General features: G+C 51.7%; 1 protein-coding gene across 5 annotated transcripts in view; it reads left to right on the forward strand.

Moving 5' to 3' along the window:
• Window positions 1–25908, forward strand: part of Bcl2l11 (BCL2 like 11) — a 36442-nt gene that overhangs the window by 2344 nt on the left and 8190 nt on the right. The window contains exons 1-4 of one of the 5 annotated variants that reach the window (XM_015499755.2): window positions 34–287; window positions 2317–2453; window positions 2622–2711; window positions 21676–21785. In XM_015499755.2, coding sequence (XP_015355241.1) covers window positions 2330–2453; window positions 2622–2711; window positions 21676–21785 — 324 coding nt within the window. In that variant the 5' untranslated portion in view covers window positions 34–287; window positions 2317–2329. Of the gene's footprint in view, window positions 1–33; window positions 288–1407; window positions 1471–2316; window positions 2712–21675; window positions 21786–25908 lie in introns of those variants that run through there. The other 4 variants (XM_015499753.2, XM_048810375.1, XM_048810373.1 and 1 more) reach the window with 4 other exon arrangements.

Here is a 25908-nt window from a genome sequence, read left to right on the forward strand (position 1 = left end):
CGCGGGCGTGGGGCCGCCAGTCTGAGCAGGGCTGCAGAGCCGCGCAGGTTTCACTTCGCTCCGCGCAGCCGCTGGGTCTCTAGCTGGTAGTATCGCGGCTGCGTCCGCGCGCCAACACCGCCGCGGCGGGATTCCTGCAGCCAGCCTGTGAGCCCTGCCCCATTGCGGTCAGAACCGCCTCGGGCAGCTAGGTTCGTGCCGTTTCCCGTCTCTACCACCTCGGCGCCCTTCCTTGGCTCTTGTCCCCCCCAATGTCTGACTCTGATTCTCGGACTGAGAAACGCAAGGTAAATACCTACGAGTCTCAAGAAGCGGGCCGGGGACGGATGGAAAACAGAGGCGTTGGAGCCCGTATGGCTCCCTGTAGTGCCCGCTTTCCGCGCACGTGCGGGCAGAGACGCTCCCATTCGTTCCGCTTGTCGCCTGGCGGGAGGCGGCGATTGGTGTGGGTCGGGTTCCTTCCCAGGCTGGGGCATTCTGGGGAAGGGTCGTCGGCGCTGAAGCTTCGGGCACTTAGCTGAAGTAGGATTCGGATCGGGATGCAGCGCGCGGGGGTTGTGCAGCGTCGCAGGCCAGGTTGGAAGAGAGCGTGCTCTTGCCGCCGGCCGGGGAGCTGGAGTACCCGCTCCGCGGCACCGGGCCGAGCACCCATGCCGGGAAGTCTCGCCGCTGGCTCCCGCGGCCTGGAGTAGTGAGTGACCACTCTGTTCCAGAGGGTTTGGCTTACTGGTTCTTGGGCGCACGGACTCTTGGGGAGAGTTTGCGGAACTGCAGTGGTGATTTAAATAATGAGCCCGGGATTTTCCTTAAACTTATTCAAGCTAGAGTTTTGCCCTGTTTAAAGTGCCTGGGGGCCCTGCTCGGTCTGCGGGCACCCTGCGGACAGTGCCAGCGCGCGATCCACTGGCAGCAAGAGACCTAGGGCCTCCGTCGACCGCCAGCGCCACAGCGGGGACGAGCCCCGGCCCGCAGAACTTGCTCGGCCCATAGAGCTTGGTTGTCCTGGAGGCTCCCGTGCGCCCTATGCCACCCCAGTCCATTGGCGGTGCAGGCTGGCGGCGCCGTGCCCTAGGTGGCCTGTTTACCCTGGGGCTCTGGAGTTGCTGGTGGAGGGCTCTTCGGACGCCGAGGATTGGGGTGTGGATGTGCACGCTCGTGGCCTGGGATGGTGGTCGTTCAGATTTGGTGCGAATCCGCGGCGCACAGGGAGACAGGTGAGGAAGTTGCTGGAGTTGGATGGGTGCTGCAGCCCGGGCAGATGAGGCCGTGGGGCTCTCGCCCTGATTGGCAAGAACGAGAACGGGTAGCAGGAACTGCGGTATGAGGACGGCCGAGCGGGTCCCGTGAGAGCGCAGATCTCGCTTTGTCTCCAGGTGCCCGGCTGCCCTGAGCAGCGGAACTTCGGAGGCGCGCGCGGTGTCGGGNCGGGGCGCGGGCCGGGACGCTACGCACAGAAGGGAAGGGGCGGACGTGAGTTCGGTGTGCTTGCCTTCGGAGGGGAGGGTCTCTGGGGTGGAGGGATCCGCGCGCCCAGAGTCGCCGAGCGTGCGGAGTTAGTTGAAATTGTGGACTTCGCTGGGGGTGCCTGGGACGGCCCTGGGGAGCCCCCCATTTGGGAAGGTGCACTTAACAATACGGCTGCACCCAAGAGGAGTTCTGTCCGGTTTGGTGTGGCACACGGGGCCAGGAGCTAGAGGGACTGAGGCGGAGAGCAACAGAGCCCGGCCGATCCGCGCTCTGAGTTACAAACTCTATTGTGACGCACTTACTACGACTGACGGCCGCTGCCAAACCTTCCCCAGACTTGCTGCCCTCAGCATTTTCGGCAAACAATGGGGCCGGATCAGGGAACGCGGCCAGCCGCCTGTAATCACTGCATCTGCGCCCGCTCCTGTGCTCCAGCACCGAGTCGGGTCCCGGGAAGTCAGAGCCCGCTGGGAGCTTCCGACTTGATGCAAGTCTGTCCAGAGCAAGAAGCACATGCGAGTAGGCTTCAAAGGAGCCGCTTCTCTTGAAACTTGTGTGTGTATAATGTGTGTAAGAGCACCAGCTCCACCAGTAGTTGACATTGTAACAACTGTTTAGTTTGGTGGTATGAAGTTTAGTCACGCCCCTGAGAGAAAGATCTGCACACCTTTGTTATGTTAGGTGCATTTGGGGGGGTGGGGAGACTTTCAGAAAAGTAAACAATTTAGTTTTAAAGTATTGGAGACTCAAACATTTTTGATGAATAGGTGTAAGCAAGATTATTTTATTATTTATTTATTATAATCATTATCTTGCTGAAGATCATCTTAGTTTTTCTCTTTCTTGCAGAAAAAAAGACCAAATGGCAAAGCAACCTTCCGATGTAAGTTCTGAGTGTGACAGAGAAGGTGGACAATTGCAGCCTGCAGAGAGGCCTCCCCAGCTCAGGCCGGGGGCCCCTACCTCCCTTCAGACAGAGCCTCAAGGTAATCCCGAAGGCGAAGGGGACCGCTGCCCCCACGGCAGCCCACAGGGCCCGCTGGCCCCACCGGCCAGCCCTGGCCCTTTTGCTACCAGATCCCCGCTTTTCATCTTTGTGAGAAGATCTTCCCTGCTGTCTCGATCCTCCAGTGGGTATTTCTCTTTTGACACAGACAGGAGCCCAGCACCCATGAGTTGTGACAAATCAACACAAACCCCAAGTCCTCCTTGCCAGGCCTTCAACCATTATCTGAGTGCAATGGGTAAGCAATGCCCGGGTAAGGGGCAGTGGTGTGTGGTTGTTGGAATATCTGTTTCAAAGCTGTGTGTATCATTGAAAGTCCCCTTTTAGGGCCCTTCAACTGGTTTAATCTGTGTTTTCATGGGCACAGAGGATGTATAAAGTCAAATATCAAGCCAGCGTGGGTTTTTTTGTTTTTTTTTTTTAATTCGTGAAGTCTGTGGCATGAGTGAAGTCCAGGCATGAGCCTTCAGGGCTGTAAAGCTTGAATTTCTGCTAAAGCACATAACCCTGGCATGGTATTTGAACCACTGGGTTTTACCTGTTAATGACATTCTGCCTGAAAGAATTCTGCCTGGTGTCCCTTTTCAAACAGCTTAATAACATAACTGAAAGTAAAGAAAGATTTGCAAGTCAAACATTTTCAAAAATGACATGTGGGGAAATTGAACTAGTTTGTATAGCAGTGCTGACATAGAACCATGAAGGTGGTTTGTTTTATGGGCAAATTTCCCCTTGGATTGGTTACTCAGAGTTTGGACATAGTGCTAATGAGCTGGGGAATCAGACTTTATGTCAGGGATTCAGAGCAGTGTTAGTGTCTGAACTAGGAGTGGCAAACATAAACACCCAGAGAGTCCTATCAGTGAGGGCAACTGTGGCAAGTTGGACAGCACTTGCCACTTGTGCTAGTCCCATCCTGATTGTTGCCCTGAGGGCATGTGGTCTCAGAGTAGCAGGTATTCTAGTTTTGCAACATAGTCCTGGAATGCAGATTTTGAGCCTCATATTCTGACATTTAAACGTTGACAACTCACATTCTTTAAAACATTGCATAAGCCATTTTGAAACATCTGCAGGCTCGATTTGACTCTGGAGCCTCTGGTTTGTGCCTGAGAATGTCCAGTCACCCTGGTGAAGGGAGGAGTCTAGGTTGGTTCAACTGGCTGTTCTTCACTAACGGAAAAAGTTCCTGTCTTGATCATCATTCACCAAAATTAGATTTGACATTTGTTCGCGTTGGCTTGCTCTGCATAAATAAGACAAAGGAATTGGTAATGTTATGGATTAGGAAATCTAATATAGATTCTACCAAGATTAGGTTGTACCTGCAATGCCAAAGGCTAAGTAAAAGTCATGGGATCAAACTCTCGACTACAATGACACACCTTGTATTTGTAAATATAAATATGTTGCAACTCTGGGCAGGTCTGTCCCCATGTAACAGAGATGGGAAAAACCTCAGAGGAGTGATACTTGTTAGGGGTAGGGCACACCTGGCACAAATGACAAAATTCCACTAGCCTGTGTATGCTGTCTGCACATCTGCCAAATGCTGGGGCACAGTTACTATATTATGTAAGGAGCTGGAAGTTTCATTGTTACTATTGCTTTAGTCACTGCCAGTGCTTCTGCTCCTGAGTTCAGGAAGTTCCTGGTACTTGGAACTCTTGTTACCTGCAAAATATTCCAGTGCATATGTGAACCTACAACATTCTAACGGAGTTGCCAGGGCTTTGCAGCCTGGATGTTTGAAAACCTGTTTATTTTAAGGACCCTCTGGAAGCTGTTATGGTTTCACACTGCAGGCCTTTGTAGCGGAGTCTGCAGGTGTGGCTAAGGCATGGCAATAGTTTCTCCTGCCTCATTAACTAGGAAGAGTGTTAGCTGGATGAGTGAGTGTATTTTTTTAAATGTGAAGACAGACATGAATTGCATGCTTTTGCTGGTGGGGGGTGCAGGGGTGACAAATACTGTTAGCAAGCTAATTATAATGTAAGCACTGTTATTTCAGATGACAAATACTGAGTGTTAAAGATCACAATCCAGATTATTAAGCAGAGTTAGTGGCTTTATCTGTGAAGTAAAGAAATGGATCCCAGGGTTTTATTTTGTACTATGAACTACATTCTAGTAGATTGGTGTGAGAGCTTAGAATTTAGTGCGGCAGAGTAAATGGTAAGTTGTAAGGAATTTGTTTAAAGTTAATGTGCCAAGGTAAGTTTTCAGCATTAAGTTTTAGGAGATTTGTGGGAGAGGATAAGTTAGTGTGAGGAGAGGACTTAGCCAGATGTCAGTTTATGAAACTGACAGATTAAATTGATAATTTTTATAGCCTCTAACTGCCTCTTTCTTCTGGCCATCCTCAGAGTCTCAGCTCCGTGAATGAAGGCCACTTAACACTGTGCTGTTATGTGGTTCTCTTATATTTCTGGCCATGTTTAATATTCCTTGCTCCATCATCTCCATTGATGTGACCCTTTTGATAATTTTATTGAAATATCTGTTTTTCACAAAATGGTCTTGATGATAGGTTTGAGCCCCTGGAACAAATGTGAGATTGCAGAGAAGTTCAGCTTAGCCAGGGCTCCTCCAGCCACAAAGTAGTTTTCTGTCTATGTCTTGAAGTTTTGAACTTGTATCTTTGATCTGATGACAAAGTGAAGGATTACTGGGGGATTCATAGAAGTTAGATGTGCCTCCTAAAACATCTTCATGTTTTCCTCCATTTTTCTGAAGACGTGTTGGAAGAACATTTTTATCATGAGGAGACATGGTTTGTACACTCTCGCTCAGTTTTTGCCTTCATGTGTACACTGGGAGGATTAGCTTGACAGATGTTCTCTTAGTGGGTAACTGATAGTTTGCATAAAAGTCACCCATGCCTATGGGTTCACCCCCGTACCTTTTAGAGTGGTCTGGCTATCAATAGCTTCGCCATGTTGTGTTAGAAAGTGTCTTAAACTTTATACTTGTTTCTAGTATGTCAGAATTCTCAGGTGGAAGTTAATGGTCTTCTGAACCCTCTGTACCCCTCAGCATACTGTGGGGTGTTACCCATTACCTCTTGCAGTTGGTAATCATCTGACCCTTCTTCTAGATTGAGAGCTTCCTGTGGGAGGCATGATGTCCTGCAGATCCAAGTGAGAGCCTGACAGGAGAATTCCAGGATTTTTTCAAAGGGACCCGAGCTCAGCCTGTTACTCTTTCCTTGGAGTTTTGCTTTGTTTTGGTTTTGCCATGCTAAGGAGTGGACCCAGGCCCTTGCCCGTGCGCTCTCCTGACCTCGCTCTGCCTTACCATAGAGTTTTTAACTGAGGACAAGTAAGAATTTTTTTAAAATATAGGTAGCAAGATAAGGACATGCCCTTCCCCACCCTCTATGTATGGTTAATTCCCAGGATCCAACTCTAAAGTTGGCCCCTAGGGTGACAGGTGCAGTCTAGCTCAGCACTGCCCAGGAGGGGAGCTGCCTGTGTGTTGAGCTCTTGACCTAGGACTGGTCAGAATCAGGCTGTGCTGTTGGTATCACTGCACACTGGATTTTGAAGACTTGCTACATAAAAAAGAATATAAAATGCCAATTATTTTCATATGGGCTACCTATTAATATTTTGAATTCATAGGTTAAATAAAATATAATTTTATGGTAGTAAAAAACTAACATAAAATATTTACCATCTTAACTGTTTTGAAGTGTGCAGTTCAGTGCGTTCATGTCACCATACAGCCCGTCTCCAGTACTTTTCCATCTTTTAAAACTGAAACTCTACCATGAAACAAATCCCTGTTTCCCCCACCGCCAGCCGTGGGCAGATCCATTCAGCCTTCCATGTGTAATTTGGACTACTTTTGTAGGTGGAATCAAAGTGTTCAGCCTTCTGTGACTGACTTAATGCACTTAGCATAATGACATCTGCACTGTGACGTATGTCCCTCCTTTTTAAGGCTGTACTACATTTCCAGTGCAAAACCACACCACATTTTGTTTATCTGTTGGTTCATCCACCAGTAGACACTAGGGTTACTTCTGCCTCTTGGCTATTGTGGAGTGTACCCCCTTGAATATGGGTATGCTAAATCTTACCAGGATCCTGCTCTGAATTCTTCTGGATATGTACCCAGAGGTGGGATTGCTGGATCATATGGTGAGTAAGGGAGAATTGTCATGGAGTCTTACAATCCTTGGGTAGGTATGTCTCTCCAAGTACAGTAGACCAACTTTAGGTCTTCTTAGATTTCCTCCATTATCGTCCTTCAGTTTTCAGTATACAGAACTTGTATTTATTTAGATGTATACCTAAATATTTCATTTACTTGGGAGCAGTTATATTAATTTTAGTTTCCACATGTTCACCTTTAATATATTATAATGAGAGTAATTTTTGTCCTTTATAGCCTTGTTTGAACTCATTAATTCTAGAAGCTTCTTTGTTGATTTCTTGATCTATGCATATAGTCATAAAATCTGAAAATAGGGACAGTTTTGGGGTTTGTTTGTGTTTTTTCCCCCACTTAGCACATTTTTCTTTTTCTTGCTCTATTGCATTGGCTAGAACTTCCACTTCTTATGTTGAATAGGAGTGGTAAGAATGAGCATGCTTCCCTTGTTCCCACTCTTGGGGGAATTCTTAAAAGATGAAGAAGTTTTACCTTTATTCCTAGATTGTTAAAAAGAGTTTTTATCATGAATGGAGTGTGTGTTAGATTTTATAAAATATTCTGTAGTATTTAATATGACCGGATGATTTTATTTATGTTTAACATATTGAAATGGTGCATTACAATGATTTGTGGTGTCTGGGATAAATCCTACTTGGGTGGGGTTAAATATTTGTGCCTTGATTCTTGAGGTTTGTTGTTCGAAGTCTGTCTGGGTTTTGACATGTCAACCTTAACAGTGAGTTTGGAAAGTGTTCCCTTCTCTTCTGTTTTCCTGGAGAGATTAGTTAGTATTAATTCTTTAAATGTTTTGTAGAATCTAATGGAATCATCTAGGCTGGGAGGTTTCTTTGGGGGCACTTTTAGGTGACAGATTTCATTTCTCCGTGTTTGTAGTGTTGTTCAGGTTGTTTCAACTTGGTTTGAGTTTTGGTAGTATGTGGGTTTTGAGGAATAGGCGCATTTCTTCTAAGTTGTTGAGTTTATGAGTATAAACGTATTTGTAGTATCCCTTGTTACCCTTTTAAATGGATTCAGGATCTTGTCTCTTTGATGGTATAGGTAACTTGTGTCTTTTTATCTCTATCAATCTCAGAGGTCTATCGCTTTCTTAATTTTTTTTTTTTTCCAATCAGCTTTTAGTTCTATTGATTTTTCTCTTTTCCTATTTTCAGGTTCTTTGCTTATTTCCATCTTTTTTTTTTTTTTTCTGGTTTCTCGTCAGGGACTTGGGGTGGTGTTTGAGACCTCCAGTTCTGATGGGATCATTTTTCTGGAAATTTCCTTCACTTGTGCTTGAGCCACGTCCCGCCTGTTTTGTTTGGTGTATTGAGTTTTCACTTTCACTGAGCTGTGTTTTTGCTTCCTGTGAGATGTCCCTTTTGCGGGCTCTTGGAAGTGTGTTGCTTCCTTGCCAAGTGTGTGGAGAAGGTCCTGTTATCTTTCTGTTACTGTTTTATTTGAGTCCATCCTGGTCAGAGAACTTGAGCTGCGCGACTTTTGCGCGACTTCAGTCTCTCAAACCGGTTGAGGTTTGTTTCTCAGCTGAGGGGGTGGTTTGCCTGGGGGGTGCTCCCTGGGTGCTTGAAACCTCGGATCTGCCAGGTGGGCTCATGATCCGTGTCATCGGGTCTCACTGGTTGATGTCTTGGGTTCCCCAGTCCTTCGTTCCTGTGCAGTGGTTCTGCCGACTGTTGGGAGTGGTGGCACCGCAATGTTGAGGTCCCCAGTTGTAGTGGTAGACTCTCTGCCTCTCCTTTCAGCACCACCAGAGCTTGCTGTCTGTGCCTTCGCTGCTGTTTGGTGTTTGTAGTTGGCAGTTTCCTCTCAGTACCCGTAGGGCATGCCACTTTCTGCTGGTCTCTGGTGTTACCTGGAGATCTGCTGTCCTTCCAACGGGTGGCCTCCCATAAGTTATGGGCCATTTCTGCCTGGCTGCTTTCAAGGTTTGTCTTTTTTCTTTCCAATGCTTTATTATCCTTGCCATCCTTAGATTGTAACCTCTCTGGGGGTTGCTCAGCTTCTTCAATCTGCAGTGTTTGGTTCTATGCCACGACTGGGAAGTTTTCAGCTGTTATATCTTTGAATATTTCTCTGTTCCCTGCCTTTGTCTTGGAACTCTAATAGCGATGTTAGTACTTTTATTGATCCCACAGATCCCTGGACTGTGTGTTCATATCTTTTCAATCTGTTTTTGCTCTGTTCAGATTGAGTAAATTCTATTGATTCGCCCTGCTGTTCATGGATTCTAGAGTCATTTCCATTCTACTAGTGAGAATGGCCAGTGAGTTTTTGGAATTATGTTTAATTGTCTATTTCAATTCTAAGGTTTCTGCCTGCTTCTGCCAAGTCAGGGGGAAGTTCAAAAGCCTCCTTGGCTTTGTGGCTGCTTTCCTGGCAGAAGCGGGGCTGACTTGCATTGCTTCCTCATGTCCAGGTGGGTGTGGTGAGCTGGGCTCCCCCAGCCTCTGCTGACTGCCAGAGAGGAAAGCGGGTGCGGGGCCACCTCGCTCTTCCTCATTCCTGCAGGCCAGACTTGACCTCAGCTACCCTTTGCTCCTTGCCACTTGGCGGGGGTGAGGGGGTGGAAGGCTGGCTTGTCTGCCCTCACTGCTGCCACCCTGGCAGGGGAACTGCAGCATCCACTGGCTGGGGATGGAGGACAGCTGGCCACACTATCATACCAGCTACTCCGGCAGGGCAGTAGGATTGCCTTGCTGCTCCTGCCCAGCAGGGGCTGGGTGGGGTCCCTGGCCTCGGTGAGGGTGACAGGCTTTTCTGGGAGCGTTTCCCTCTGTGCCTGTGGGGGCTGAGTGGAAGGTGAGGAGGCCCAGGCCGTCCAACCATCCCGCAGCCTCCTTCCCACTGTGGATTTCCTGTACCTCCTCACGTGCGACCTGGAGGCCTTTGCCTGGTCAGAGGGAGACCTGGGGGCCGGGGTGCTCCTCCAGCTCTTTGGCAGTAGGTTTTAAGTGCTCATGGCTGCATTTGCCAGGTCCACTCAGGGCCCCGTGGACGACTCCAGACTGGGTGGCTTATAAACCACCAAATGCACTCCTCCCGGTTCTGGAGGCCAGGAGTCCTAGATGAGGGTAGATTTGAGCTCTGGTGCGGGTCCTCTTCCTGGGTCACTAATGGAGCCTTCAGGCTGTGTCCCCACATGGAAAGGAAAGGGTGAGGGTCTCTGGAGTCTCCTGTCAGGGCACTCGTCACACTGAAGGCCCACCTTCTAGTGTCATCACCTCGGGCTGGGCTTCACCCTCTGGATTTGGGGGACACAGACATGCAGAACGTAAAGGTATTGCAGGGGCTTGAGGACCTTAGAAGTCACCTCTTTCGCCCCTCGTTTCCACTCCCTGTAGGCATGAGAGACGTTTAACAGGAGAAAGCAATAATCACCAGTGTCTGTTGTCACCTGCTGTGTGGGACACTGGGGTGAGTCCGCTGGGCATGCTCTGCTGCTTTCAAACCTCCCTCTGAGTCTGGTTTTACGGGTCCTTAGGGGGATTGCGCTTAAGAGAACCCATAGTTCTGCAGGGGAGTGGAGGCCCTGGGCTCTGGGGGAGGCCGTGGGCTTGGGACCCTTGTCTTCCACGGTTGTTGGTGGGCTGGGCAGAGCCATGCCTTGCCACCTGACCCACTGTGAAGCTGGAGGGTTGCAGCCCTTGCCCAGTGCCTGGCCCTCCCCACCCCAGCCTGTGGTCATCCTGCCTGTGCTGGCACAGGGCTTCTGGTCACCTGCTATCCTGTCACCACCTACCATGCCAGAATTAAGTCCTCTTCATTCCTCTTGTTGGGCCAGCCTGGGCCTCCTGGCCTTCCTGGGTGATGACTTGTCTGGCCTGGTCACTGTCCTGTCATGGTCAGTGGTTCTTGGTCAGTAGCCAGGGTCTTTGCTGTGACCCTCAGACTGCTTTAACTTCTCTCCGGAAGTCCCATCACTGTTGGCACAGGCCAGCGTCCTCCAAAACTCCGCCCACCCTGGGGGCCTCTGCCTTCCACACACCCTCAGACTCTCTTTCAAAAAATGCTGACTGTCCCCAGTGCAATGGCACATGCCTTTAATCCCAGTGATTTGGGAGGCTGAGGCAGGAGGATCACAAGTTTGAGGCCAGCCTCAGCAACTTAGCAAGACCCTGTCTCAGAGTAAAACATTTGAAGAGCTGGGGTAGAGCTCAGTGGTTAAGCACACCTGGGATCCATCCCCAGTACCAGAAATGAAGGAAGGAAGGAAGAAATGCTAATAGAAAGGTGTGCAGGGGTCTTCAGCACTGCTTAGAAACGCAGAAGACCAAGGGTCCTAACCGGACGGGTGGGAGGCTGATTCCTCCTTCTGACAGTCTGGTGCTTTTCATGGTACAGAGAAGAATAATGGCACAAGGGAAATGTTCCTGGCGTCGCATTAAGTTTGAAAGGTGACGCGGTGGTTGAGGGCAGCCTGGTATGGTGGTAGCAGAGTCCCTGTGCGCCTGGCACTTGCAGGCTCGTGGTGACTGCGCACAGTCAGGGTGAACCGTGGGTGACATTGTGGCCTGGATCTCTGTTCCTGGCTTGCCTGCTGCCCGCCCGTCACTGGGCATGCTCAGTCCTCGTTGCCTTCTTTGTATTGGTGAGGATTCCGTGCAGGTGACATCAGGCCTTTGGCCTGTCCCTAGAGCTGCTCCCCTCATTCACTCTTTGTGGGTCTACCTTTTTATTTTAGCAAAGCAGATCGTTCCCCATCAGGTGGGATCCACGCTCTCCCTGGATTCTCAGTGGGGTCCTGGCTGACCAGGGGGCTGTCTGCCCTCCTCCCCAGGCCCTTGGCGGGGCTGTCATTCTGTCTGGGCTCCTCTTTCCTCGCCCCTCACGCGAGGGCCGAGGGCCTTGGCGCCCATCGTAAGGGCTGGTGGACATCACTGTAGTCTGTCTTCAGCGTCCTTGGAGAGCTTTCCCAGGCTTAGCGAGGTCACAGACCTGGCTATTCTGTAGGGCTCTCTCCTGTTCTCTGGGGGGGGCTGTCAAGTCAGGAGCATGGAGAACTCACAGGGAAGTGAATTCATCTGGAAATGCTATCATATCCATCTCCTCTGCTCTCAGGGAAAGGAAAGTCTCTTCTAGGAAGGGGCTGGTGAGGGTGGGAGGTCTGAACCCACCCCTAACCTGTGGGTGAACCCAAACATCACCTGAGAAGAACCTCGGCTTCGTTGGCAAGTCTGTGGAGCGTGACGAGACACCAGTAGACGCCTGCTGCCCAGCTCTGCGTGGGTTCGGTCAGTGAGACCCCGCTGGAGACCGCCCATTAGAGGTGGCAGAGTAGCTGGAGTTCAGAAATGCACGCGTGTGGAGAGGCAGAGAGAACTGCTTCCCCTGCCGTCCAAAGTTCTGTTTTGTTTTGTTTTTTTTGGTCCAAAATCAAGAGCCTTGGGTTGTTCGTTGGTTATGTCCAGTGCCTAGACAGAATAAGAATTCTAAAACAGGTCCCCTCTTTTCCCCAGGATAGTTAAATTCCTTTGGTGAGAAAACAACAGCATTAGTCACCATTCACTTGACCTTTGGCAGTACTTATGAGCGAGCGGATTCTTCTTGGTCACTGTTTTCTTCCATGTGCCACAGTCAGTGTCAACAGGACCCACCTGGTGGCAGGCCTCCCCGGTGTAAGGCTTCCCTTGGAATGAGTAGGTGTCCTTGTGCCCGGGGCGGGGGGCATTCTGGGCTCTGTCCCCTGGGCCAGATCTCTGTGGCTCCTGAGTAGAGTCTGGTTTGCTGAGACAGGATAGGAGGGAAGTCCTGAGAAAGAGCTGCTGGCCCGGAGCTTCTGCCTCACTTCCTGCCCCTGCCCTGCAGGAGCTGGGGTGTGGCTGGCCTCCAGAGGAGCCCAGCCCACATACCTGAACTCGGAGATGCCACCTGCTGCTAAGAGCCACAGCCAAGTAATATGATGCATGGCATTTTTGGTTGAAAGGTGAGGCCAGCAAGCCATTGAGATGATATGATTATGTTAAGATCTGCATTCATATGGATATTGGACTCCTGCTGTCCACCTTGGCCTGCTACGGGACTCCTGGAGAGTTCCCATTGGTTGGGGAAGTGCGGTAGGAGGGAATTCCGGAGGAGGGACTTCCTGTTGGGGTCCCAGAGAACTCCGCGTGGGTTGGTCGGCAATCTTCCCGGGAGCATACGGGGGCATTGGCGGCAGTTTCAAAAATAAAGTTTGTTCCTGCTTGAGTGGCTCGTGATTTTGTGCCCAGCCAGACTGTGGCAACCTGCCAGTGGATAGCACGTGCCTGCAGGCTCTGGAGCGGGGATTTTACTATATTCATAGCAAGGAAACAGCCTGGAGCTGGGAGCTGGGTTGAGGCTGAGTCCAGTCTTGGAACCCTGCCTTGGCCTGGGCCTGTGGCAGTTGGCACTGGTTCCCTGCCCCTGCACGGCACTTGACGCTTGGTCCATCCGGACTTTTCTGCCTTTCCTTAGTAGTGGAAATGGGTTTGAAGCTGAGGTTTCGAAGCAGTAAAAGGGACACTCTCTCGATTCAGGAGAGAGAAAGTGTCAGTCGAAGCAGGTTTAGTGTGATGATTCTCAACTTCTCAGTTGCTCTGGGGCTTTGTTTTTCTCTCCCCAAATGTGTCATATTCCGGGACAGGAGCATGACTCCTTCCATTCCTAAATTGAATGTAAGCAACTTGTAAAAGACTTAGTGAGTAATCTGGGACTGTTTTAAAGAAGGAAGCGACCTGTTTTCCTCAGGAGCTTGGGTATGTGAAGGTGTGTAGTGGGGGTGAGCCTCGGGAAGAGAGAGGACCACAGTAGGTTTCTTGGTCTGGAGGGGAAACCCAGGTGCTCACCTACCGTGCACGAGACCCTGGGTTCAATCCTCAGCACTGCAAAAAAGCAGTAAAAGGGGGTTTCTTTTCCTGTTGATTTGTCTGTTTTTTGAAAACAAAAAGAAGTCTGAAAATGAATTCTGGGTACAACTATCTGATACATTGAGCATTTAGACCTTAGTTTTCGTTAGACTTGAGTGTAGATTCAGCTAAACTAGTCACCGACTTCAGAAAGAGGTCGGCACATCACGGGGTGCAGGGTGTCTCTTTAAAGAGAACCAAATGATATTTCACCCATGAAGTCCCCAGTGTCTATTCTGGAAACATTTCAATAAAATTGACATAGGTGCATAAAATAGATTGAAACCACAATCTGGAGCCAATGTTATTTATTGATTCTGTAGTTATTATGTGATTGTTGCGTAATCACGTAATTCATGCTGTATTTAAGTATTCATAGGTGTTCCACGTCTGGCAAAAGGACAGTGGGTTGGGTGTAACCCTGTTTCCGCGTGGAAGTTGGGGTGTGCATCCATCTCCTAGGATGGTGTTCTCTGCGAAGGCAGCGAGGTGCAGTTCTTGAACCAGGTTACCTTTGTGCTCTCTTCTGCCTGTGGTGTGACAGGAAGTTTTTGGGTGGAAGGTTCTAGCAGGTGGCCAGACTGTGGTCTCAGTCCTTGTGCTGTTAGTACCCCAGGGCAAGTCCCTCAACCAGCTGGGGACCCAGTCCTCCCTGAAATGGGAGGGTGTTGGCGACTGTCCTAGTGGTCTGAGGACTGTCGGGGCAGGTGGGGAGGGGGCTCGCGACTCCAGGCCTGTCTATGTCTAAGAAGGGTTGGCCCATCCACTTTCCCTAGAGGCCACAGAGCTGGCCAGCTGTGTGTCTGCCTGGAGGTCCAGCCCCAGGGCGAAGCAGGAGGGAGGCGGCTCCTGAATGGATGGAGCCCAAGGTCTGCACATCTCCATTCATGTCTGAGCCCAAGGTGGTTCTTCTGCTCTTTCCCTTTGGTGACAGAAGTCGCCTGCAGGGGGACTTGGAACTGTCATTTATCTAACATCTGGGATTTGCAGACCAGCCTGGGGCTGGCCTGGTCAGGAGGCAGGTAGTCACTCGGGCTGTGCCAGGTTGGTGCAGGGGCACCGCGGCTCGGCTGCTCTTGGCCGGCCAGCTCTGTACACCTCACAGATCCTGCTCAAAGCCGCCTTCTCACTTTCAAGGTGTTTATTTAGTTCCCAGAAGATTTCTTCCTGTCATTGAGGTGCATGTGTTCACCTGTGTTCCTGGTGGTGGGATGTCACCTGTCCTGGGGGTGCTCATTAAGGGGATCCTGGGAGCCATCAGTTCACTGGGACAGACGCGTGTTTTGTGGACAACTGTTGAAGCCATTAACCGTCCAAACACAGTGGCAGCATCTTTGTGACCTGAACAGCGGTATCTGGAGTCAGGGTGGGCGTTCGTGCAGGGCACAGGAGGGTGAGGCAGCTGCCATCTGTGAAGGGTTTTCATGGTACTGTCCTCGCAGCGTGTTGTCATCGATGGCCGCTCACCCAAGTGGAATTGGGTCCTTCTTTGTATGTGGCCATTAGAGATTCTGGCCTGTGTCTGGGGCGATGAGCTTTTCCCCGTGCTCATGTGGACAGTGAAGCCTGGCTTTTGAGAATTCTGTTTCTGCTTTTGACCCACATCTCAGTTTTCACTGTCCCTGAGAGGAAGACACAGTCACATTAGAATCGCCGTGAATTTAGGAGAAGAGGTGGTGGCACTTGTTGGCTGCTGCTGGCGTGAGATTTTTGTAGGTGAGTGTGCCACAGGGCACACTTACCTCTGGAGTCAGACATTTTCACACTTATAGTTTAAATTCTCATTCCCTCCTCCCTCGGGATCTGATTTTTCGCTGGAAACGATTCACACACTGGAGGTATTGACTCCTGATTCTCACGGACGTGGCGCCTCAGGAATCACCTCAAGTGAACTAACGTGTGGAGTATATGATGACCTATATCTTCCAGGGGGGCACTGTCTGCTGTGTCAGTAGAGGGGATATGGGGCTCACATCTTTACTGAAGCAAGTTCAGGTCAAGTTTCAATTGTCCTTAGTCTGGAGGTTATTTTCACTTTTCCAAATAAGATCACACCCTCTTAATTGAGTGTTGTCAGGCTGTAGATGTGAGCCAGTGTCCAGGGATTGGGGGGAGTGCAGAGAAACCAGGGGCAGCAGCATGCCAAGTCCTGCCCTGTCCAGTCTCAGTGCCGGAAGTCATCCCCTAGTGCTGCTGAAGACGGTGCTTAGTGGAGTGCATGGGGTGGGGGGCAGAATGGTGACAGAGGGGCTTTCTTGGGGCATGTGGAGGCAGCCGTGCAGGGGGCTGGCGATCAGAGGGCTTATGGGCTGCCGCGTGTCCTGGGGGCAGAGTCACGACTGGCATGGGGTGAAGGGGACATTCCTGTTCCCTGTGGTAGTGCATGCCCTGCCTCTCAGTGCTGACTGCAGCCCTGAGGAGAGGCACCTGGCCCTGTGAGTGGGCATGAGGGCTGGGAGACCAGGCCTCCGTGGTGGAGGCTGCCCATCCAGGGCTTCCGGTGGTGCCAGGTGCTGGGTCAGCCCTCATAGGTTGGTCAGGGATGTCCTTGGAGACAGGCATTGCCCACAGATATGGGCATGCTCCTGGCATGTCCTCAGCTTCTAGTAAACATGCTTGTGTGTTGGGGCAGCTCAGGTGGACAGCCTTCTGGTGTGAATAAGGAGTGAATGGAAGCACAGCGCCCCGGTCTGGTGCCCACGGAGCAGCTGTGGGCGGGAGGGAGGAGCTCCCAGGATGCCGGTCGCCCACTTCAGAGCCAGGCGACTGGCACTTCCTCACGGTCACGCTGGGCTTGGTGGGAGCAGGTTCCTAGCTCCGGGCTGCACAGCCAGAGATGAGCACACACCGCCGGCTCTGCCCGGTGTGCCGCGGGACTGGTGGCCTTCTGTCCTAGCATCTGTTTTTAAAGCCGAGTCTTGAATTCATGCGACAGCCCAGGTCTGCCATAGATGTGCACCAGGGGAGGGCAGATGGGGGAAACACTGGGTTCTGGTCCTGCATAAGCTCTGTTTGTATTTCTGGGAGCTTTGATTTCATCCCGTGGCTTGGAGGGAAGGGGGTGGCTCTATCAAGAAGTGAACTGCCACAGTCAGAGTGGGCTGGGTGGGGACTGGAGGGACCGGCTCTGGCCTGTGTGTCCCGAGAGCCCAGGAGGTGCAGATTTCAGACAGGAGATTCTGGTGGCTGGCAGGGAATGGGGACAAGACAGCCAGCCCATGGGAGAGCCAGAGGCTTGATCAGGCCACCTTCATGGGCTGACTGCTTGCTTCCCTCCTGTGGTGACCTGTGGCTAGCACTGAGTCAAGGAAGGTATTTCAGTAAACCAACCGTTGAGTTGAATGAACATTCCAGAATTTTTATCTCCAGTGAACATTGAGCTTCAGAGTCACCTGCATGGCCAGTGTCTCCTGAGCAGCTGTGACTGTCTCTTGGAAGTGTACAGAGCTGGTGGGTGTCCTTGGGTCATGGTCTTTCTCAGGGTCCTTTGTGCCCATGGTGGTTTGCTCAGAATCTCCCTGGGCAGTAGAGATGGACGCCGAGCCCACAGCCCACGTGCCAGGCAGAGTGCACGCCTGTTTGGCCGAGTGTGTTCTCTGTTGAAAATGAACGCCCGTTTCTTCAAAGTCCCACGTTCCAGTCTCTGGACATCAAGAAATCCTGTCTGGGGCTGGGGATGTGGCTCAAGCGGTAGCATGCTCGCCTGGCATGCGTGCGGCCCAGGTTCGATCCTCAGCACCACGTACAAAAAGATGTTGTGTCTCCCGAAAACTAAAAAATAAATATTAAAATTCTCTTTCTCTCTCTCTCTTTCTCTCTCTAAAAAAAAAAAAAAAAAAGAAGAAGAAAGAAAGAAATCCTGTCTGTGTTCTGAGTGGGATATTAATCCATAGTTTAATGCATGTCGGTTAATCTAAAGTCCAGTCTTGACCACGGACAGTGCAGCGGGTGCCTGCCTTTGAATTTTATTTGGTGTCCACTGCACTGGAAATGCCAGCAGCAGGGGATGGACCCTAAGTGGTGGCTTTCACCAACCCTGCTCCAGATTTTGCCCCTGTGAGCACGCCCGGCCTGCACGCCCAGGTCCTTGGTGTCATTACTCGGCACCTCACAGTCAGGACACTGGGAGTGGCAGTGAGTGTCAGATGTGACTTCAGCTCCTTTGAACACCTGCTGTTCGTACCTGTGGTGGAGCCGCTGGGCCTTCTGGAGATGTCAGAGGCTTAGCATGACTGACGTGGAGCTCGTTATGAATTGACGGTCTTGTTTTTTATTTTCCTGCCCTGGTTGGCAGCGCTTCAGAAAGCCCTTTGCGAAAGCCCCAGCCTGATTTCACTATCAACCACTTAACCACGATATTAATTTTTTCAATTGCTGAGCTTTTAAGATCTTAAATTACGTTATGAGTTGGGAAAATAGTTCTGTGGCTGAACCCGAACACTTTAACCAAGTCGGTGCATCTTTGAGTCACCAAGGCCCTTGGCATTGGAAACGCCCACCCCTCCTCTCCCCGCCCCTCACCCCACCCCTCACCCCGCCAGCGTAGGAAAGTGGATTGATTTTGCCTCCTGCTATTTTGCCATAGGAAATGATGCTACCAGACTTTTCACAATTTCAGAAAAAATTATTTTTTGTTTAGGTGAAAATTCAGTTGACATGACATTCTCGCCAGAGCTGCCCGAATCTCATGCTTTGCATTTTGTTGGTAGCTGTAGTTACAGTTCAGGAGGAAGGGAACCGGGGCCTGGAAGTTCCCTGGGCTCAGGCTGGGGCTCTCGGTCAGCACTGGGGCTGCAGGTTATGGCTGATGAGCTTACGGTACAAGCACTTGATATTTTGTTGTGGTTTTTGTTTTGAAGGCTCAGTGCCAGGTTTATGGAGCCAAGTGTTTTTTTAGAAACTCCCTGTTCTGGGGTGAAAACTCACCTCAGCAGAATTTCCCCCTTGTAGTTTGTATGTACGGGTAAAATTGCTTTCTGAGTTAAAAATGCAACTTCCAACTTAGCGTTAAGAGCTTGAGTTTCAGATAAAAGGCCATTTTTTGGACCGTAGGTAGAGGAGTAGGAAGCCTTGAACACACTCGGATTGCAGTTCAAGTGTGCTTGGAATTCCAGCTCCTACCGTGTCATCTGGGCACCAGAGGATGTGGGCCATTGTGATTTTAGATTTAAGAGAGTCAAGAAATAAGAACTATATTTGCTTCTCAATGCAGACTGCTTCAGGCTCTCAAGGCCCTGGGTTTCCTCCCTGGCACCACCAAAAAACAAAACCAAAGCTGTTCTTTAAAAATCAGGTAGTGGCTGAGCACAGTGGCCCACACCTGAAATCCCAGCTACTCAGGAGGCTGAGACAGGAGGATTGCAAGCTCAAGACCAGCCTGTCTCAAAAAGTAAAAGGATTAGGGATGCAGCTCAGTGGCGGAGTGCTTACCAGTGCTGCTCCCGGGTTCAGTCCACAGTACTAAAAAAAATGATAGGTGCTATGTTAGAGTAACCCAGACAGATACGTTCCCTCTACAGATTGTTATTTATGTTGTGAATTTCTACCTAACCTTTTTAAGATCACACCCCAGTATGCTTGGTGGCTCACTTACTAAACCATAGGTATTGCCAGAAACTGTGCTAAGCCTGGAGTAAACCTTCATCTTTGGTTAATACAACTTTCCTGCTCTTAAATGCTCTTAGAAGACTCAAATCAGGGGCACCAGGGTGTCCCCATCATTTCTCACCCTTTGTGAAGTATTTTCAGGGGCTATGCCCTGCACATCTCACAGAGCGCCAGCCCTGGGCCTCTCAGCTACTCTTGCCCTCCGGGTCTCAGCGCCAGACCCAGACCAGGATCTGTTTACATCTGTGTTTATTTGAGCTGAGGAACAGGGACTAAAATTTCCTTTCTGTGGAAGAAACAAGCCATTTGCTTATCTCTTTCTCCCAAAAAGCAGCACTTATCTTTAAGATAATCAAGTTGAGTTTGGCCCCTGGGGAGCCATAGTTGGCCCCAGGCTTGGTTAATTTGCTCTGGTGTGCAGCTTGATAAGCACTTCTGACACACATGCGCTCTTTGGTGCTTTTTTGAGTTGCCAGCCAGGTATGATCCTGCAGCCTCTGAACCTCACCTAGGGCTTAGGTAGAACTGAGTCGCCTGTCTGCAGGTCGGAAAGTCAAAGGGAAGTTGCTTTGCTTTGCGTTAAAAGAACTCTAAAGTACAAATGCCCTCGTCCAGAGGTGCCTGGCAGCTAGCTGAAACAGTGTTTAACTCTGTGGAGCAGGGCTTGGCCTCCTCTGTTCCTGTACCCAATAACGATTGCAGCACGTGGACACTGGGTGTCACCAATCTCTCCATGTAGTAAATAAACACCGAGTAGCATTTTTATGCTTCACAACTTCGTGCTGTGTGCGAATATTTCACTGACTGTGTGATGAAATTGGCGTTTGTTTGACTCCAGGGTAGAAGACGGGCTTGGCTCTGAGTCTGCTTGCCAGTGTCCCCGGGAGGTGGTGGGCTGCAGAGGCTCAGCGTCAGCACCGCCCTTCCCAGGTGCTGATGGGATGGGAAGCTAAGTAGTGCTGGGGTGTGGGCATCAACCCCTGAAGGGCTGACCCCCAGGGAACGGCAGGACCTGCAGCCTCAGCCTCTTTGCCCAGTAGCATGGCCACTCTCAAGTTCATCCTTTGCCAGTTGAGTTGTTTTAAAATTTCATTTAATGGACTTTATAGATAAACATGGGAACATCTGTGTGAATAAGCGCTAAGTACTCTTGCATAGCTGGATGTGGGTGGCGGGGCCATACCGCACCTGTCCTGTTCCCCACGGCCTGGGCCTTGGCATTCCCTGCCAGGGCTTCCTTGACAGCATCCTCTGGCTTGCCCAAGAGTGCAGATGGCTGTGGGCTGGGCTCTGTGACCTCCACATAGAGGGCCTGCCTCTCCTAGGCCTCCTCATCTCTGTGGGATCGTGGGTCGGTGCACACAGCTGGGCTCTGGGACAGGGTTGTAGGGCAAGGATTTTAAGAACTAGAAAAACTTAGGGCTTTTCTGTGCTTCTATAGATCTGGGAATCAGTATCAGTTTTGTGGACCTTCTACCAAAACGCAGAGCCAAAAGCCGTGCTTAGTGTTACTGTGAAACCCAAGGTCATTGACACTGCATGCCTCTCGTTACGTTGGAGTGCAGTGTGCTCCTTTTCAGGGACAGAGTTGGCTGTGGGCTGCAGGTGGCCTCCTGGAGCCTTCTCTTTGAGTGGGCACAAGGAAACCACCTTCCGCAGGCATGGCTGGTCCTGGGGCGGCTCACATTTCTGCTCTTGCCTTTGGCTGCTGGTGGCTTGATGGTTACATTAGGCAGCAGATGAATGTGCTGGGTGTGAATGTTAGTGACAGCTTAATGAAAGGGCCACCCGCCCTCCGTGTTCTCCTTTCACAACGCCTTTGCTCCTGGACCAAAACATTCCCTCCCCCGCGCGGTGTTTGCACACCCGGACCTGCTGGACCCGCTTTATTGGCTGCATCAGTGTAGAGATGGGACAAGCAAGGAGCTTTCCTTTGGCCCTGGGTGGTGCGGTGGAGGACTGGCTGCTGTGTCACCAACCTCCCTCCAGACAGCCAGCCCACCAGCTCCGGTGTCCCCTTGGTTTGCTTTGAAGAGACAGCCCTTGCAGCTCGGTTCTCAGGTGGTGGCTGACACATTCCTGGGAGTTTTACCTTAAGATCAGAACCGTCATCTTACTGATATGCTGATTTTATATTGTAGTTTGTTTTCAGGGTATTTATTTTTATATATTTAGAAGTGTGTGTGTGTGTGTAATTTTTTTTTTTATTTATTTTTTTTTTTTGGCAGTGCTGGGGAGGGAACTGGGTCCTCTAGCATCCTGGGTGAGGCTGCCCCTTGCCGTGCCCCCAGTGTGATTTCTTTGGTGTTCATGAATCCTTGCAATGAAGCCTGCATGCATGAGCCTGGATGTTTTTAATTGCTGCAAATCTGAATTTCCAGTTGTACAACAGGAATTTATTCTGCATTTCTTATGGTTTGGCCAAAATCGCAGCAGACTTGTCGCTGTGATCCGGAATGCGTGTTGTAGCTCTGGAGAGTCCAGAGCCTGGAGAGTGTACGGGGTGGGAGGACCGCACACGGTGTGACTCTGTTCTGTTTGTCCCCGCAGCTTCCATGCGGCAGTCTCAGGCAGAACCTGCAGACATGCGCCCGGAGATCTGGATCGCGCAGGAGCTGCGGCGAATTGGAGATGAGTTTAACCTGTATTACCCACGGAGGGTAAGGCTGCCGTCCCGTCCCGTCCTGTCCCTTCCCTGCGTGTAAAGACCGAGTGGGACAGGAGCCCCGCTGACTCTGGAAGTGGAGGCCCTGCCACGTCTTGCCTGCTCTCCTTTATTGCTTGCAACTGGCTCTAGGCTGAACTCAGTGATGGCCACAAACAAGACAGATGTGGCCTGCGGGGGTGTTAGGAGCAGAGACCCGACAACTCCGAGCTGAGGGTCACGAGCTCCAGGGCCCAGCTCCCGGGGGAGCGAGCTGCCAGCCCACGTGCCGAGCTGCTGCACTCCCTCTGCAGCTTGGGTCGCAGTCGAGCTCAGTTGGCACCACGGTGCTTGGTCCTGGGGAACATCGCCAGCACCCGTCGAAGACTCCCGTGACCTGCAGCTGCCTACATCACAGCAGGAAGCGTTGTCCTCTCAACCCCCGTTGCTGTCCTTGCATGTTGTTTTTATTTATTTTTTTTATGGGCACTGAGAATTGAACCCAGGGGTACTTAACCACTGAGCCACATCCCCAACCCTTTTTATTTTTTAAGACAGTCTCCATAAGCTGAGGCTGGCCTCAACCTTGTGATCCTCCTGCCTCAGCTTCCAAAGTCGCTGGGATCACAGGCGTCCGCCACCAGCTTGTTTGTTGAAATACATCGAGAAGCCATTAATCAGTGGCCCAAGTTACAGAAAAACTGGGCTGCATATCTTCCATAGAAGCAGTGTGTCCTTAAAGTAGTTTTAGTCTGCCTCTGACGTGTTCTCTGAAGGCATTTTGGTGCTGCTGTGTTCGTCTGGGCCACAGTGTATGCAGGCAGTCCTCATGCTGAGGAGGGGAGGACGGGGTCCCTTCTGGAGAGTAGCTGGATACCCCCCAGTCCTGACTCTGGGCTTGTGTTAGGTCATTTCTGATGGGCATGGAGTCACCTCTGTGCTCAAGTAATGAACCAGCCTCGTGCGTGTCTGTCCCCCTCCCCCATCTTCATAGGGGCTTGCAGATACCCTCAGGGCCACATCTGACCTGGGTGTGGCTGCTGAGGGACAAGGCGCTGGCCCTGGTGCCCTGGGAGTCCTCGCTGTGCTGGGGCTCTGGACAGCCACAGCCAGCGTGGCTCCCATTCCTGTGGCTGGATGGGGGCTTGGGGACCAGTGTGTTCAGGAGGGTTCGTGAAGGTGTCTCTTAAACTTGGGGCACAGATGCCCACCTCTGCAGGGCACCGTGAGGGTCAATGATGAGACGCAGGGCCAGGAGGGGCCTCAGAGTGCCGCCGTGGCCATCCCCCACAAGGCTGTTGGAGGTGAGCCATGGGCTCATGTGCAAATGAGGCAGGCTGTGGGGTTGTCCTTGTCACCTTGGCACCACGGAGGCGGCGGCAGCACCTGCCATGGGTACCACCCCCCCTCCCAGGGTCCTTCATTCTGATGGGCCAGTGTGTTAAAGGGGCTGTGTCTCCTGATATGTGCCCTGTTGTCCTCCTGCTTGTCATAAAGTGACTTTACAGTGGGCATGTCACACTACTTGTAGGATTTTGTCACCGTGCACTTATTTTGCACATCTTAATTACCCCATACCATGAAGCGTTCGCTGAGAAAGGACTCTCACTGGGCTGGGATGTCGGGTACAGTAGGGATAGCTTCTTGATTGCAATCTCACTTTTTTTAAAGAAGGGCTAGTACGTTCTCCAGATTTTATGAATAGCCAGTTCAAAACACCAGCCTCCAAAACTGCACAGTGACACAGTGACCCCGGGCCACAGCTGGCTGCAGTGGTAGCTGTCAGACTAAGACAGCCATTGTCTGCCATCGCCCAGTGGGCCGTCATCGAAGGCCTGCCAGATGTGGGGGGGAAGCCAGAGGGGCTCTCCCCGCGTCCCCACTGGGGTGCCCTGGCCTCTTGGCCGGCTGCTGCCCGTTGCTTTCTCTCTGGCCTTGGGCTCCTTGAGCACCTGGGTCTGTCTGGCTCGGTGCCCTGTGTGCCCTTTCTCAGGCCTTGGTCGTGGTGCAGGGCCTTGCTGAGCCAGCCTCCACCCTCTCCTGTTGGAGAGGTGCAGGGGTGGTCCTGGGGCGAGTGGGGACGGAGACGCAGCTGTGAAGCGGAACTCTGCAGGTGAGGCCGGGCACAGGTCAGCCTGCACCCAGCGCCCGACCCTTCCCTCGGACCTCCACAACACGGGGATTTGGGGCATCTAAAAAGGGCTGGGGATGTGGTTGAGTGGTTAAGTGCCCCCGGGTTCAATCCCTGGTACCAAAAGAAAAGGGGAAACAGAGCCCTGGGGGTCTGCCACCGTGGAGCCAGGAAGAGCCCTTGGTCTGATGGCCTGGATGTCCTCCCTCTCGATTCCCGAGCACACTGTCCCCTGGGTGATGCTGCTGCCCCCACTCCTTGTTCTTGAGCACGTTTCCTCAGAGTTGAAGCACTCTCCACGGAGCATGGTGTGGCTGTGGTCAGGAGGTGCTGCTGTTCAGTGCTAGACTGTGGACTGGTCAGATGTCCTGACAAGGACGTCGTTTTAGCCTTGCCTCCCCGCCCCCAGATCATAGGATATTCTGCAGTCCTGGATCTGTTCTAGGATCGTGCATTGGATTTCTGTGTCAGCTCCTGGCTTCGTTAGTTTAGGCCTTTCTCAATGTCTCGTGACAGTGACGTATCAGAAGGGTCGGGCAGTTCTGGTTCACAGATCCCTGCATTTGGCTGGCCTGGCATTTCCACGCCGTGAGGCTTGGTTTCGTGTGTCTGAGGAAGCCCTGAGTATCGTCCCTGTGCTGCTCTGGTGTGGATGCCGAGGGTCGGAGGGTGTCTTCTGCTACGGAGCGAGGACTTTCATTAACAGGAGCAGAGACCGTGTAAAGGGACAGAACTTGGCTCTCCCATGTTTTTGTTTAGTTTGTGTCTTGATTGGTGGCTTCTGGTTGTACCTGGTGGGTTTTACACCTGAAGCTCGACTTCTCAGTGACTGGGCCGAGGCAGCAGTCTGGGGCCTTGGTGGCCATGCTGTGTGGCACAGCCTGAGCCCTGGGGAGGCCATGGGGCTCCTGACAGGCACTCGACACGCAGCGAGCTGTCCCCATGTGGTGTGCGACCCCCCCCCCCCGGCTTGCCAGGTCAGCCCGATACGCAGNTTTTGGCCCCACCATTGGAGCACAGCCTGGTGGGCTTGGTCCTGCTGAGGTCTGAGCTGAGTCCTCGGAGTCACTTGGTGGGCTTCCATCCTCATTCAGGCACTGGGGACTCACAGAGGGCCAACCAGGACTGTGAGAGAAGCCAGGGACACAGGGCTGTCCCCAGGCCTAAGGGAAGAGACGTCTAGAGGAGCCGGCTGCATTTTGGAATTTGTGGGGACTCGAGTGTCTTGGCCTTCGCAGAGTGGTGCCATGGACGGCATGTCCACAGCCTGCGCCTCACCCTCTTTAGCCTCCTCGACTGTGGGTGGGAGCATCACACAAGACTGATCCTGCTGTCCATTAACAGCCTTCCTGATTCCTCCCTTGGCCAGAACCTGTGAGCCGGGGCCCAGCTCACCTGCAGGTGGAGTTGTGTCCACTTAATGGGTGTCTCAGCTATGGGCTGAGGCTGCAGTCCAAGGGTGTCGAGGGGTGCTGGGCCCCGCAGAGCATGAAGGTACTGTTCTTGAAGTCACTGGACCGGACTGCACCCAGCCTTGCCACCCCTCCCAGTGCTGAAGCTGGCTCTGTGTTCCCTGGGGCTGATTGCCCCCAGTGCTCGGGATTCAGCCAGGGGCACTTAACCACTGAGCCCCAGCCTCAGCCCTTTGCCTTTTTTATTAACAGGTCTCCCCCATTGCTTAAGGCCTCATTAATTGCTGAGGCTGGCTTTGAACTTTATATCCTCCTGCCTCTGGCTCCCCTGTGACTTTGTCTGTGCCTCACATTCATTTTGTCCAGCTAGAGTCCCTGTGCAGGGAGACTGCTGTCAACAGTGTCTTGGGGACAGTGGGCTGCAGTGGACACCTGTGACGATGGCTTCCATAGAGGGGCGGGGAGCAGAGGCCCTTGGGGTCTGACCACGGCAGTGCAGTGTGTGGCTCTCACTGCCTATGCCCCGTCTGTGCCTGTGCCTGTGGGGATCCGCTGGAGCACAAGAGGACCGGAGTGTGGCCCTGAACAGGGGCGGG

Source organism: Marmota marmota, unplaced genomic scaffold (assembly GCF_001458135.2).
Source record: "Marmota marmota marmota unplaced genomic scaffold, marMar, whole genome shotgun sequence".
Taxonomy (NCBI): domain Eukaryota; kingdom Metazoa; phylum Chordata; class Mammalia; order Rodentia; family Sciuridae; genus Marmota; species Marmota marmota.